At 33.2% G+C, this 15,131-nt stretch overlaps 3 protein-coding genes across 5 annotated transcripts in view; 2 read left to right on the forward strand and 1 right to left on the reverse strand.

The window, feature by feature from the left end:
* LOC140048790 (uncharacterized) overlaps nt 1-8,151 on the reverse strand; it is a 71,913-nt gene extending 63,762 nt beyond the window's left edge. Inside the window, exons 1-5 of one of the 2 annotated variants that reach the window (XM_072093575.1) lie at nt 8,063-8,151; nt 1,791-1,879; nt 1,379-1,528; nt 860-877; nt 145-247 (exon numbers count right to left, since the gene is read on the reverse strand). In XM_072093575.1, coding sequence (XP_071949676.1) covers nt 145-247; nt 860-877; nt 1,379-1,528; nt 1,791-1,804 — 285 coding nt within the window. In that variant the 5' untranslated portion in view covers nt 1,805-1,879; nt 8,063-8,151. The remainder of the gene's footprint in view (nt 1-144; nt 248-859; nt 878-1,378; nt 1,529-1,790; nt 1,880-8,062) is intronic. The other variant, XM_072093576.1, reaches the window with a different exon arrangement.
* Nucleotides 2,418-2,987, forward strand: LOC140049076 (uncharacterized). The gene has a single exon (XM_072093899.1). It carries the CDS (start codon nt 2,418-2,420, stop codon nt 2,985-2,987), a length of 570 nt encoding a protein of 189 aa, XP_071950000.1.
* A 355-nt stretch (nt 8,152-8,506) lies between the features above and the next one.
* LOC140049446 (large ribosomal subunit protein bL28m-like) lies at nt 8,507-13,592 on the forward strand. Of its 2 annotated transcripts, none has more exons than XM_072094328.1 (8): nt 8,507-8,666; nt 8,893-8,992; nt 9,255-9,408; nt 9,804-9,945; nt 10,408-10,551; nt 11,427-11,565; nt 12,318-12,363; nt 12,958-13,592. In XM_072094328.1, the coding sequence occupies exons 1-8, from the start codon at nt 8,526-8,528 to the stop codon at nt 12,998-13,000; spliced, it is 909 nt and encodes a 302-aa protein (XP_071950429.1). In that variant the 5' UTR covers nt 8,507-8,525; the 3' UTR covers nt 13,001-13,592. The 2 variants fall into 2 exon arrangements, with proteins under 2 accessions (XP_071950429.1, XP_071950430.1); XM_072094329.1 differs by having other exon boundaries at nt 11,427-11,559; nt 12,958-13,589.
* Nucleotides 13,593-15,131: the final 1,539 nt, after the last annotated feature.

Raw genomic sequence — 15,131 nt, forward strand, 5'->3', positions numbered from 1 at the left:
AGAATCATTTTTCTAACTGCGATAACATTGGAGTTGACAATCTAGCCTTTAATAGCTATAAGATCTTTGGCATTATCATTATTCAAAAACTTATCAACAAAACATCTGAAATTTATTTATTTATTTTATTTTTGCGTTCCTTACTTGTCTTTTTTGGGTTCCTATATTGTCCAACATATCTGGGTGGAACATTGGCTCAGTATTACGGGAAAATGGCATCTCTTTTTTCCCAAAGTCTTCAAGCTCACTAAATGGAAGAGAAATTAATTGTTTAGAATTGTAAAATTTAAACAAAATAAACCACACAAAGATCAGAATTCATATTGATTATGAATCATAATCAGTGTTGTAACGCAGAGACCTGAAGCCTCTGGCTAACAGACCCTAAGTGGCCCTCCAACGCTGGAGGCCTCTGGCATTTTCAGCCTTTTCTACATATTTGAATGCCTGTTTTTTCATCATAAGCTCTGGGGCCCCTGAGTTTAGCCAGTGAGCGATCATACCTGTATTTTATCATCATATTTTTAATAAAAATAAAATACAAGATGCACATTTGGCCATTAGAAGAGGTCTGGTACTGAACCAGAGTTAAACCAGGATTTTAACCCAAGATTCTATGATTAGTAAGAACTTTTAATAATTTTCCCATACTTAAATAAAGTATTAATATTATAAATTACAAGCTGGTGTTAATTTAACGATGAAATAACTGAAAAAAAATAATTTTGTTAAAAATAAACAAAATAATAATTATTCAATCAAAAAATAAACAATCCTTAAAAGAAAATAGATGCTATTGCAATATGTTAGGATTTGTTTTTGTATTAGTATTTAGTAAAGTAAGTCAAAAAGTACATACACATTATGAATCTTGAAGCTATTATGAAAGTAGAGGAAAAAGAACAAACTATAACATATCAATTATGAAAAAAAGGAAAGATACAGACACTTGACTATCAAGGATTATGTTACTAACTGCATGTTATAAGCATTGGCAGATTATACTATAGAAATTAGCTACAGTTAACTCTCTCAAATATAAGCAGTACATACTGTTAATATAGGCTTTGACAGAATATACTATAGAAATTAGCTACAGTTAACTCTCTCAAATATAAGCAGTACATACTGTTAATAGGCTTTGACAGAATATACTATAGAAATTAGCTACAACTCTCTCAAAACAGGTGTGATATGTCTGGTTTTATTCAGGACCTTTAAAAAGTCCTTGTTTTGAGAGAGTTTCAGTATAATCGTTAATTTTATTAAACAAAGTAATGTGGTCGAGTCAAAAAATAAAAGTTTGGATAAATGACGTATCTTCATATTTAAATCTATGAGCTAATACTTTGTAGACTTTTGATAATTGTCACATTACCCGATTGTGCCATCTTCAATTAGTTCTTTATTTAAACGTTGGTTGTGCACTTTGTTAGCGGATTGCTTCTTCACGTCGTTGATTTCTTTCTGTATTTTGAGTAACTCTGCACGACTAATTCCATGACGAAAACTAGTCTGTTTATTGCCTCTGAAAATAGATGATATAAAGATATTATATTTTTAACACATAATAAAGTCTATTTCAGAACTTTAGCACATATAGAACTGAATTTACTATTTCCTGTAAATTGATACAATTACAGTAGGTTCCAAATTTTTTAATTTGTGTTTCAGCATTGTGCTACTAGGCCGATAATAATTATGCATTTGAAAAACAAGAGAGTACGCCATCTATAACCATAAGGAGGTATATCCCTGGACAAATAAAAACATTTCCATGTATAACTTACCGATTTGTTGACATTATGTGCTCTTCCAAGATATATAGCCAGTAGAAGAATAACAAAATCAGTCTAGTATTTTTGTATTGTCATGTCTCCTACAAAAGTATAATCAAATAAATTATAGTTACTCTTTGCTACGTAGTATAGGGCCTATTTAGTATTTATTATGAGAGCCTGACTGTAAATCTGAAGAAAAGGTAAACTGTTTGTTACTAAAACAAAAATGCCAGAGACATTGGGTGAGTGAGCACGTACAACTTTTTTGCTCTCGATTTTCACCTTTCAAAGAGACATTTATCTTTGTTTTTTCCCGATTGTATCATTATCATCGTAAATAGCATCTAGGACTTATCATGTAAACTTTTAAAGATGATGGTCAATGCTCTGTCGGTGTAAATAAGCAGTGAGTATTTTACCCCCATGATACCGCATCTATTGCCATTGGCTCGCCGTTGAAAGCACTGCAAGGTTAACTATTACTGTGCTAGCCATATGCAAATCAAAATCCTTCAATAAGGTTTCCAAACATCTGCGTCACTTATGCAAATTAGTAAATTTGGCCGAAAATTACCAGCTGTGATTGTGACCTGATATGTAAAACAGTTGTGGTACTGTAAAAAAGCAAGTGTAATCATGGCCCCGAAGTTAGATGTTGATAAGCTGAAGAAAGACTTGCTTCAGGAGCTGACTACTTCTATTACTGAGACATTAAACAAAGCATTTGATAAGCTGCAGGAGCAAATCAGTAATATTGAAACCAGATTGGACTATTTAGAACAATATTCACGTCGTAATAACCTTAGATTCTACGGTTTACAGGACTCGACAAAGTCAACTGATGATTTGGTGGCGGAGGTTATTCGCGACAAAATGGGTATCACTTTCAAGTCCGACGATATTGAAGTATCTCATCGAATCGGTCCTATTACTGACAAGCCTAGGCCAATAATTGTTCGGTTCAATTCAATCAGGACCCGTAACAATGTGTTTGCAGCCAAATCCAAACTGAAGGGTATGCCGGTTTATATCTCGGAAGACCTAACAAAAGCAAATTTCAATCTCTTTTGGAAGGTAAGACACCATGATGGAGTTCAACGTGCCTGGACTAACAGATGCAAGATATGGGCCCTGTGTAAAGGTGAAGAAAAACCCAAGCATATCAAGAATGAAAATGATTTTGAACGACTGATTGCTGAACATTAAGAACGTTTAGACGGTGTCATTAAAAGTACGTTTCTTACCGACGAAATTTGACCATTATTTGTTGATTTTAGATAGCAAAAACGTGTTCTCTTGTTTTTATTTCAATGTTTACTATGTTCGTTTGGCTAAGTGTTCTCATATGTGCTAGCGTTTTTAAAGTGAGTACTCTACTTATTTTTTTTACTGATAATGGATAATTTATTTATCATAAATTTGGGGCGTAATAATGTTCTAATGTGCATGCTTTTAATGTGCGGCGATATACATCCAAATCCTGGTCCGGAACAGTTTACAGTTTGCCATATTAACATACGTAGTCTAATCGTTCCAGGTAAACTAGCTGAAATTCAACACCTAGCAAATTTAAATAACTATGATATTATTGCTTTAACAGAAACATGGCTAGATCAAACTATCTTGAACCATGACATTTTACTAGACGGTTATCAAGAACCTATTAGAAATGATAGAAACCGCCATGGCGGCGGATGTGCTTTTTACATATCTAATTCTATACACTTAGTTAATTCCCATATTTGTAATGATCTCTTGTCAGATGTGATAAGGTGTGAAATACAAGTTTCAAACTGGACGATTTTGACTTATGTATGTTATAGGCCACCACAAAGTGATGTTCAATTTGATCAGGATCTACTTGACTATTTTCAAAACAGTACTACAGTAATAACTTTGTTTTGTCTCGACACAGCTTAACTTTAATGATGGGCGATATGAATGCTCAAAATAACAACTGGTACAATGATGGAAACACAAATAGATTTGGAAAATCATTTTACAAATTTTTACAACAAAACGGTTTAACTCAACACATCAATATGCCAACACGTTGTATAAAAGACCAACGGTCTTGTATTGACCATATAGTTACTAGTCAAAATGTATATATTAATGATTTTGGTGCATTGTGCCCACTTTTAAATTGTGATCACAGTCCAGTATATGCAAATATTGATATTCGTATCACACGGGACAAGCCATACAATCGTAAAATATATCTTTTTGAAAAAACTGATTTTAATTTATATCGTAATGCTCTTAATTCTGTAAATTGGGAAGAAGTTTATTCATCTTCAAAGGTTGAAGATGTTTGTCATAATTGGATTGACTTATTTAATAATTGTGTTGATAACTATATTATATCTAAAATTATAACTGTGCGTCCTAATGACAAGCCTTGGATTAATGCGCATATTAGAACTCTTATTCGCAAAAGAAATCGCGCCCATTCCACTCGAAATAACTCAAATTCGCATATGCAACGTTTTAAGAAAATTGGCGCAAAAGTTGTTAAAGCAATAAGAAAAGCTAAACAAACTTTTTTGGATAAACAATTTGATTTATTAATGAATAAAAACTGTGATTCAAAAACTTGGTGGTCTACCATAAATTCAGTTTGTAATTCCAAACAATATTATAAGATTCCTCCAATCAAATTAAACGATGATGTCCTAACTTTAAATAGTGAGAAAGTTAAAGCGTTTAACAATTATTTTAAATCTCAATCGTTTATTCCTAATCATGATGATTTTCCTTCGGACTTCACATATATAGAACTGCATCGAGACTCTCAACTCTCAAATTATCTGTTGATGAGATCATGAAATTATTAACTATGCTGGATAAAAACAAGGCGATGGGACCTGATGAAATTCACAGTATCATACTAATAGAATCTGCTGAAATTATTGCACCCCATTTGACAAAGCTTTATAACTTCTGCATAAGCCAAGGATATTTTCCTGTGGAATAGAAAAAATCAAATGTCATTCCTCTGCATAAAAAAGGCAATAAATCCCTTATTGAGAACTACCGCCCTATATCCATACTTTCCAACTTTGCAAAAATTTTTGAGCGTGCAGTTTTTGATATAGTATATAAATACTTTGTGGATAATAAACTTCTTACTCAATTCCAATCTGGTTTTACACCAGGTGACTCGACAACGTATCAACTTCTTTATCTTATAGATACATTTAATAGAGCTTTAGATTTAAGGAAAGAAGTAATCTCGGTATTTTTGGATATTTCCAAAGCCTTCGATAAAGTTTGGCATAATGGGATTATATACAAATTAAATCAATATGGAATTAATGGCACTCTTCTAAAATGGTTCCAAAGTTACTTAAACTCACGTGAGCAACGTGTTATTATTGAAGGAACTACCAGTCCTTGGGTGACCATTACAGCAGGAGTACCCCAAGGATCTGTTTTGGGTCCATTTTTATTTATTGTATTCATAAATGATATGGTTGATAATATCAAATCTAATTTTAGTTTATATGCAGATGATACTTCGTTATATGATATTTGTACAGATCGTAATATTTCAGAACAAAAATTAAATGGTGATCTTAATGTCATTTATAATTGGGCAAAAAAATGGAAAGTAACATTCAATGCTAACAAAACGAAAGCTATACTGTTTACACGTAAACATTTAGATAACTATGTTAGTTTAAATTTCAATAATGTAAATCTACAATTTGTAAATGATCATAGGCATCTTGGTGTAATGCTTAATGCAAAACTCAAGTGGGATTCCCATATCCAATCTGTAATTAACAAAGCGTCTTTATCTTTAAATATGCTACGTCGTGTCAAACATATTCTACCTCGACAGGCTCTCTGTCACATTTACATATCACACGTTAGACCATTAATGGAATATGCAGCTCCTGTTTGGTGTAATATCCCAGATAAATTAAGTGATGAACTAGAAAATATCCAGATTTCTGCAGGTAGAATATGTACTGGTGCGTGGAAACATACAAGTCATAATGCATTAAGACAAGAATTCGGCTGGTTATCATTGGAAAAACGTAGACAATTTCTTAACCTAATACTGTTTTTTAAAATTATTCATAAGTTAACACCAGTGTATCTTTACTCCTTATTTAATTTTTCTGACAATATTGAAGTTTATAACTTGCGTAACATCCGAAATATAATAATTCCATTTTGTAAGACCACATCATATCGTTTATCTTTTGTCCCATCTATTATAACACATTGGAATGAGTTAAATAATGAAATAAAAAATTCCTCATTTCTTGTTGAGTTTAAAAAATTGCTACTGAAATCCAATTTGTTTGAAACAAAAAAACGTTCTTATTATGATACAGGTGATAAGAAGATTAACCAAATTCACACTAGAATCCGACTTGGTTTCAGCTGTCTCAATTCGCATTTATTCTTACATGGACTTCGGGACAATCCAAATTGTACTTGTGGCTTTAATGTTGAGAATCCGCTTCATTTCTTATGTTACTGCCCTAATTATAATACACAAAGAGATATTCTACTTGTAAGCGCTAACTCAATTATTGAGGATATCTTAGCCAAGGATTTTTCTTTAACATTTAATTTTACATTTTTAAGTGAAATTTTTATTTTTGGTTCCGATCTTCTTTCGAATTGTGAAAATGCTTTATTATTTTATTATGTACAACAATTTCTTGTTAATTCTGGAAGATTTAATTGATGTTTCTGTTAGTTGTTTTAAAATGTTGTATTTGTTAATCTGAGGCGCCTTGAAGCTAAGATGGTTCCATCTTGTAAGGCGCCTCTGTGTAATATACTGAATAAAAAAAAAAAAAAACAAACATGCAATATCATTTATTAATAATAATAATATAGACTAGGCTTAGGGCTAGGCTACAGGTAGATCTACACACTAGGCCTAGGCTACTATACTAGGCTATAAGTAGGTATATGGTAGTAGGCTTAGTCTAGGCGAATACAGATCACTCCGGCCGCGCTTCACTCCGGCCGCGCTTCAATCCGTCCGCGATTCATTCCGGCCGCAGCTATTGAGCGCCCAATGAGTCTTTTACAACCGAGAAACGTTTTTTGTAGAGAATCAAAATAAACATTTGTAATCATACAGTATATTTTTTCTCTTTCAGGATCACAACAACATCGCAAGTGTTTTAAATTAGGTCTAACGCTAAAACAAAATAATTTATGTGTTTTATCCAATGTATAATAGGCTAGTATATTAATTGTAATGTGATTAATTAATGTAATTTATTGCAATGTACCCTATATGTCATATTATTTTTATCATATATAAATTAAAATATAAAATCATTGTAAATTGGACTGTACAAAAATGATATATTAATTCTTGATACAATTCCAGGTAACATTAATTAGACGGATATTTGATTATTTGAAATAAATTAATTAATATTGTAAATATTGTTAACTATAACAAACATCAATAATAATTGATTATTTGAAATAAATAAATTAATATTTTACATATTGTTATTAACTATAATTAGTAAGTATGGGTACTGGCAAGATAAAGTGTTATAAAAATAATTTTTAATGTTAATAAATGTAAAGCTATACAAATAAATGTACATAGAAAGAAATTAAATATTGTTATTCAAGCATTATTATTAATTAGACGGGTATTTGATTTTTATTTTATTATTGAATTTAATTAAGTTAAGTTTAGTTTGAAAGAAAAAGCAGTTCCAACTTCTTTGAATGTTATTGTTAATGAAAAAAGTAAAATTGTTGCTAATAAATATTCAATTAGTTCCATTTAAATTCACCAAGAATTTGTTATACCACTGAACAGTATAGAAAACGTAGATATGGGCGCTCCATACTAACGGCCCCTTTGCACAGGAAGTCGAATTGAATAGCGGCCGGAGTGCATAACATCGCGCTAAACTGATACGGCGGCCGGAGTGAAGCGCGGCCGGAGTGATCGGCTACCGTCTAGGCCTGGGCCCTAGGCCTCTCTGGATAGCATGCAGGCAGGTCCAACCAAGTCGACCTCGGCCTAGGTCTATAGCGCCTACTACACTACTAGGCCTAGCCTACTGTAGCTAGCTAGCCTAGGGCTAGGCTAGCCTACTAGAGGAGGAAGGTAGGTTAGCCTAGTTAGTAGCCTAGTAGTAGTAGTGTACTACTACTAGCCTAGCCTACTAGGATACTAGGCCTAAGCTTAGCTTGGCTCCGGGCCTAGCTAGCCTAAATATATTATGATGATATTATGATTAAATAATGGAAGACATGATTAAACTGTATTTACAAACCTTTCATTTATTTGTATTCAACTGAAATTGCGTTAAAAAATGGTACATTCTTCAGCCTTCGCATTGATTGAGTATTTGCGATGTTTATGGTCGTCCCGGTGCTAAAAGCACGAAACTCTACAGACATGACTTATGATTGGCTGCATTTCTGAGGTTTTCAGAGAATCCACCAATAAGAATATAGGAAAGTGCAAGTACAATTCACTTATGTATGTTGCGCTACACTGGACATATTTTTAAAACTTCAATAAATTCATATTAGCACTTGGTTAAAATGAACAATATGATATTTTATAAGCCTGAAATATTTATCAGTGTTTTTCTATGGATTAAAGTGATGCAATTGTTACTGGACTTTTATTATGTATTGTGAAAGTGCTCATTGTACACTTTTATGTTAAATGCAGATTTGGCGAGTCATACCTTCACACTCGCTCCGTGTGTTTTCCCAAAAACAGGAAACATGTCGTCGTCAATTCCGAAAGTGTATCGTAATGCAAAATCCGTTGTAAATAGTTATTCAAATAGATTAAATGTTATATCGGACACCTATAGGAAAGCAACAATACCCAAGCGTATTGCATTTGATAGATTATCACGACAAGTAAGTTGGTTTTTATTTTCTAGGCTAGGCCTAAAAAGTAAGAAGACTGGCCATCATAATAATGCAACATGCCACGATGTGATGCGGTTAGCCTCCTTTTTTTTTTGTATGCTATGATCCCTACACCTAGGCCTAGACAACAGAGATATACAATGTTTTAAACTTTTACCTAGGCCTAGTCTAGTTATTAATATTATAATAATATTTATACTTTATCTTTATTTAGAAAATGAATGAACCTCCTGAATATGAATTGTTGCCAGCTGCATATTTTAAGTATTTACCAAAAGGGGATCCTCCGGTCCTTCATTGGAGACAAGAACCAGGTTTGTATAGCTATAGTAACAATTCAAACACCAGACTTACAGAAGCAGGTCCCTAATTATTTCTATTTACAAAAAAAAACATTATTGTTGCCTACTTTTCAGAGTGAGTGTGATAGGCCAACATCCATTTTCATTTATTTTGTTTACCATATTATACACTAATCTAAGAAATTTACAGTCGTGAATCTTTTTAACTTTATTCTAATAACACAAAAAAAATGAGTAAGCATTCTTATATTTCATACTTTCTTGTTTTTTGTAGGTATTTGGAAGAAGGATCCAAAAACTGGGGAGAAGGTGCGAGTAAATAACGTTCCTGTCAACGTTGTTTATCCTAGGTTAAGTCAGGTTGGGTTATGGGGTGGAGAAGGTGTAATAAAGGGATATGCAAAAGCTCATAAAACAAGGGGCTTTAGGTAAGTTTGCTAAAACCTTATATAACCAATAAATTCATATTAATAAGCGCCGTTCCTTTAGGCAGTTATATTCAAGAGAACGTAAGCATCAGGAAGCAGTTACCATGTGGTAGCTTATAGTTTACTACGGCTGAAAAAAATGGGTATTTGGAACTTGCACTGGGCATGTACACACCCTAAAGCACGTCTGGGAAAAGAGAGTCTATGAAAACATTTGCTGATAAATATTGAGATGTATGTACACAGTAGTTATCGTGAGATGAGCATCGTTTTTTGTACGAAATATTTCTTGTTTAATAAGGAATACAGGAGTGAGATTACAATATACTTGAGCATGAGATTGTCAGCAATTTTAATTGCTAAGTTTATTAACCAAACTTTTCTTCATTTTACAGATATCCTAGAACGTGGAAACCGTTTATCACCACAAGAAAGATATACAGTGAGATACTGGACAAGGTGTTTGAAATTCAATGCACATTAAGAGCATTAAATAAAATTGATGAAGCCTTTGGGTTAGACCATTATATACTAAAGGTAAACAATGCTTAAATACTGCATTGAAGTGCTCTGAAATGATTTCGAAAATTCTGGTATGAACTCAAAGCTATATAAATTGGGATTGACGATAGGAAAATTCTGATAGAAACAGCAAGGCTCATGTAACTGCTGTAACATCAAGGGGCTCAATTTGCACCAAAGCACTGGGTTAACCCCCTACACTCATAATGAAAGATACTATGGGTTTTTAAAGTGCACACAAGCCATATGTGTATGTGTACACTGAACCTCTGTTTTAAAATCATTATCCAAGAAAACTTTCTTATTAATATTATGCATTATATAGTTTATCTTCTTCTCTAAAGCTCTGTCCTACACTAGTTTGACAAAAAAAAATGTGATGTGATGTCATATTACTATCATATTTGGGCATATCACTGCCATATTTGGGCACAGTTTGAGCTTAAAATATTATTATTATGTATTTTCTGTTGATAGACTCCACCTGAAGAGCTGAATTCTTTACTAGGAATGATCTTGAAACGACACATGTTATTGGCACTAGCAAGGAAAGATATGTACCCCAACGATCCAGAAAAAAAGGACATGATATATGAAAAATATAAGCACTATGAAGTTCCTGTAAGCACTCATTTGTTAAGCCTATTTAGCCTTGCCTCTTGTGCCCCTCAGCACAGCCACATTTCACAGCCTAGCCTCGCCTATCAATCTGACCACACTCTAACCATGTCTAATTGCAGTTCACAGCCTAGCCTACATGTCAATCTGTCCACATGCTGTAGCCTACTGTAGCTTTGCCTCAATCTGGCCACACTGTAGCTTAGCCTGTGTCCCGTGCACCCGCATAGGCTAACCTATATCAATCTGACCACACTCTAATGCGTGGTTCCCAATGGAGACCGACAATCAACGTAATGCAACGTAAGTGATTTTACCAATCACAAGCAATGTATTATGTTGCTTGTATTGATCAACTCGCTTGTGTTGCGCCTACAGTACGTCCTTGCGTTGCGTCCTAGTGGGAACCAAGCTTAACCTTGTCCACAGCCTAGCCTACCTATGAATCTAATGCCCACTGTAGCCTAGATTTGCCTCAATCTGGCCACACTGTAGCTTAGTCTGTGTCCCTTGCACCTGCTGCCTAGTCTGTTAATTGTTAAATAGTTTCAGCCTGTTTCACAAATAATACTTACATTGGTTTTGCAGAAAAATGCTATTAACCAATCACAAACAAGATTGATGCGGCCATGTAGTAACTTGATAGACCTGTGTAGTTTGACAACATGTTGTAGCTTTTAATTGAACAATTTAAACAATGCATAATATACAATACCACATTTATTTCACAACAATTGAACATGATCGCAATAATATACAGATTATCTTAAATAGCATTATCGAACAGTAACAACACTGCTTAAATAACACACAAGCATAACCATCCTCATTAAAACCATTGATTAATAGTTTTAATGATTAATTTAACTTTCTTACAGGAAGATGAAGCAATTTGGGTGGGGCTGACTAGAGGCGAGGCTGTTACCTTATATAGAAAGCTTTTACCACCGCAGGAAAAAGTACGCCCATTAAAAGATGTATATACAGAAGAGTTATTGAGCAAACTCAAAGGTATTAGTAAGTTATGCATGACTGGATGGCATGCTTATTTATATTGAGGATTTACGAAAAAATTTAAGGGGAAATACTGGCCCAAGTAGGTTAGATTGTTTTAATACAATTTATACGGATACAACATTAGTTCATTAATAAAATTAGTGTTTGTGTTACAAAGATATTCTTTGCACAGTTATTTAAACTATGAAATGTTAAAGAATTAAGAAATTAACAATATACATATTATACAGTGTATTAAAAGTACAGTGCAATTACTACATAGAAATAACAGTAACGATCATATTATTGATAGTAATATTAGTTTTAAACATAAAGTCCTGTCTACACTATCAAACTTTATGTGACAAAAAAATGCGATGTGCCCATATATGGACATGATGATGTCATATCACTACCATATTTAAGCATATCACACTTTTTCGTCAAACTAGTTTGATAGTGTAGACAGAGCTTAAGAATAATATTAACTGTACAATAGCCTAGCTAAAACAACAAAAAGAAAGTCTTCAAATAAAACACAAACAAACCAATGTTATTTACAATGCATTAATTAATATTAAATTAACCAACAAAAATTAACATAATGAAATGTTTATACCGTTTATGATCGAATATAGTCCCAGGGGCTTAATTACAAAATTTGGTGAAATTATACATATAGGATTATACTCGGTAATATACGGTAATAACAAAATGTGGATGATTGACATTTTATTGAACGTTACACAATTTGATTTCTTTGTTATTTTTAGAAAACACACTTACCGAAGAATTTATACCAGAAGAAAAACCTAAAAGGTAAACATATAGTTGCTATTAAATCTTTAAAACAATTTATTTATCATTTAATTACAGTTAAATTAAAATAAAACAATTTATTAAAAATGAAATATTTAATAGAGTAGTATACTGTAGTTTAACATTTAGTCCTCATGTCTGGAAGTTTATAGATTCTCTCATAGATTGCGAGACGACCCTCTCGTAGATTGCGAGACAAAGACCTAGTTGGGTTGGCTAGTCAATTTGATTCGTTCATAGTTGGAAATTATTACCGTATTTATTCGAATAAATGCCCTCTAGATATGAAAAAAATACGACATAATTAATTTTGAGAAGTGATCAAATACAGTAAAATTGTATCAAAATACTTGTAAATTGTAGATCATGTCAATCAATGAATTCTACTACAAATAGAAATGTGTTGTAATACAATATTGTGTATATGTGCTTGTGGCGGAGCATTTATTGGTGAAAATAAATAAAGGTTCTGGGGCGTTTATTCAAAGCGGAGCGTTCATTTGAATTAGCACAGCAGTTTATATTTCAATTCCCAATTGATAGAAATCTTACACGTAAAACATAGTTTTAAACATTTTTTTTTTCGTTTTTCAGCTCTTTCATGTCAAGAATATTCAAAAGAGGCAAGGACGATTAAACACATAAAGGGAGAAAAAAGGAATATTTTTAGTTGTATTGAGATAAAAAACAATGATAAAATCATTAAAATATGCCATGATAAAAAACCAAAATTTCATTTGAGTTTTATTATATTAGAGACACAATGATACTACTAGACTAGGACCCAAGTCTGTAGATTGACTTTTTTATGTTATTGCACCAGTCGGCATTTTGATTGTTGTCTGAAAAGTTTATGATCTCAAGTAGTATACGTATGAAACGCCATATGTGCCAAAATATTTATCATTTTACTTATATTAAGTCAAAACTCCGTCTAGAACCTAGACTATGATACTCCTTGTTAATATTGTTTCTAAAATGAATTTACATTTTGGGAGTAGGAGTGCAATTTACATTTTGGGAGTAGGAGTGCAATTTTAATTATTGGATCATGTCAAAATGATTCTACTGCTGTTACTGCAGTAACTACGTTTTTTTGCTGCAATAATGTATAATTTTAGTTTTTTTTTAATGTACAAAAAACGTAAACTTTATGAGGCAGCCACTGCAACTAAAAATATGTTAAATATAAAAAAGGCTTATAACTAATTTCATAAACTGGTTAAGGATTAAACAAACTCTATTTACTGCAGTAGAATCATTTTGACTAGTCTTTAATCTTCCGAACTGTTATCACTTGAGGATTGATCCTGATTATGACGAGTTATTTTATATTTATGATTTTTTTTATTTGAACGAAACGATGATTCGCCAATTTTTGAGATAATACTAACAGAATAGCTTGAAGAATATGGTTGGTTATTGTTAGGTATATTACCGACCGGTGATTGTACAGACGGCATGTTGCGTAATTTTTGTGTTGAAACTTTCTCACAAGGTCGTTTCAGGCACCGGCAGCACTCTGGGTAAAACGTCTTGTCTCGGTCACAGGGTGGGAATGACATGGTGTTGCCTTCTAATAATCTAGAAGAAAAATATGACAACATCTGCTGTAGTAATATTTGGTTAATTTGCTTAATGCTAACAATATGCAACAACTCATAATTGTACCCCAATAGGACTGACGTCAAAGTTTATCGTTGTGTACGCTTAGCACACCTTTTCATATCGTTTATTTCAAATGGTGAAACCCAACAAGTATTTTTGGGAGCTTAGCTATATACATGTGATAGTCATCAACATGAATTGTCACAGTCGATTCCTATACGGTATCACTCACGTCTAGCGACGTTAAACAGCCTGTAGTATCGCGTCTGCTGACGTACCAAAGGCCAATTTACACAGACGGGCGGTAACGGTAAGCGGAAAACCGCGTAGCTTGTCCCATGTAAAATCTGTATATATCTTGAGCGGAAACCGCCCGTCAGCTCCGCGCTTTGTGTAAATGGTCAAAAGGAATAACAGAGATTCTATATTTTAATTATCGTCGTTTTATTTTACCGCTCGTCTTTATGCTCATTGGTAGACTGAAATCAAACACATTTTTAACACGGACAATTATCGTATATTGTTATTGAATTTCATTTACGACTTGACACAAAAACAACATTTCGAGTAATTAATAGTTTTACTTACAGGGTCGGTTTCGGGAGTTTTTTTTAAACGGTGGAGCCCTAACATATGTTCTGTCAAAATTGATATCAAAAGGTAATAATTTCGTTTTAGCTGTCAAAATGATTTTTTTTTATGTCACCTGCATTGGTCTTTGGGTAGCTTGATTAATCCTTTGGTAATCTTTAAACACTGGCTGTTACCAGACGGACATCCACACGCGCACGAACTGCGGTCCTGCACGTACGGACTGGGGCATCTGGTGGCGCATTCACACATACACGTTGTTAAATTCCATACGTGAGTAGATAAACAAGCCATTGTTTTAGTACAGCTCGACTTTTGTACGCAAGAGCAGGTTTTGTGGCTGACTACGTTGCGTTGAACTGAATGAACTACGGGTTGTCTTGCGTCAGTGTCGTACACCATAAACTAACAAAAAACAATAGACTTATTGTTGGATATTGGGTGATAACATGTATTATCAATACTATACCTATGTTGTGATAGCTATCTTAACCACGCCAATTTCTAAAATTGATGCTAAAATGTTACTACGCGTGCGGTATGGTCCATTTAAATTTTATATAGGTGCC

Source organism: Antedon mediterranea, chromosome 5, assembly GCF_964355755.1.
Source record: "Antedon mediterranea chromosome 5, ecAntMedi1.1, whole genome shotgun sequence".
Lineage (NCBI taxonomy): Eukaryota > Metazoa > Echinodermata > Crinoidea > Comatulida > Antedonidae > Antedon > Antedon mediterranea.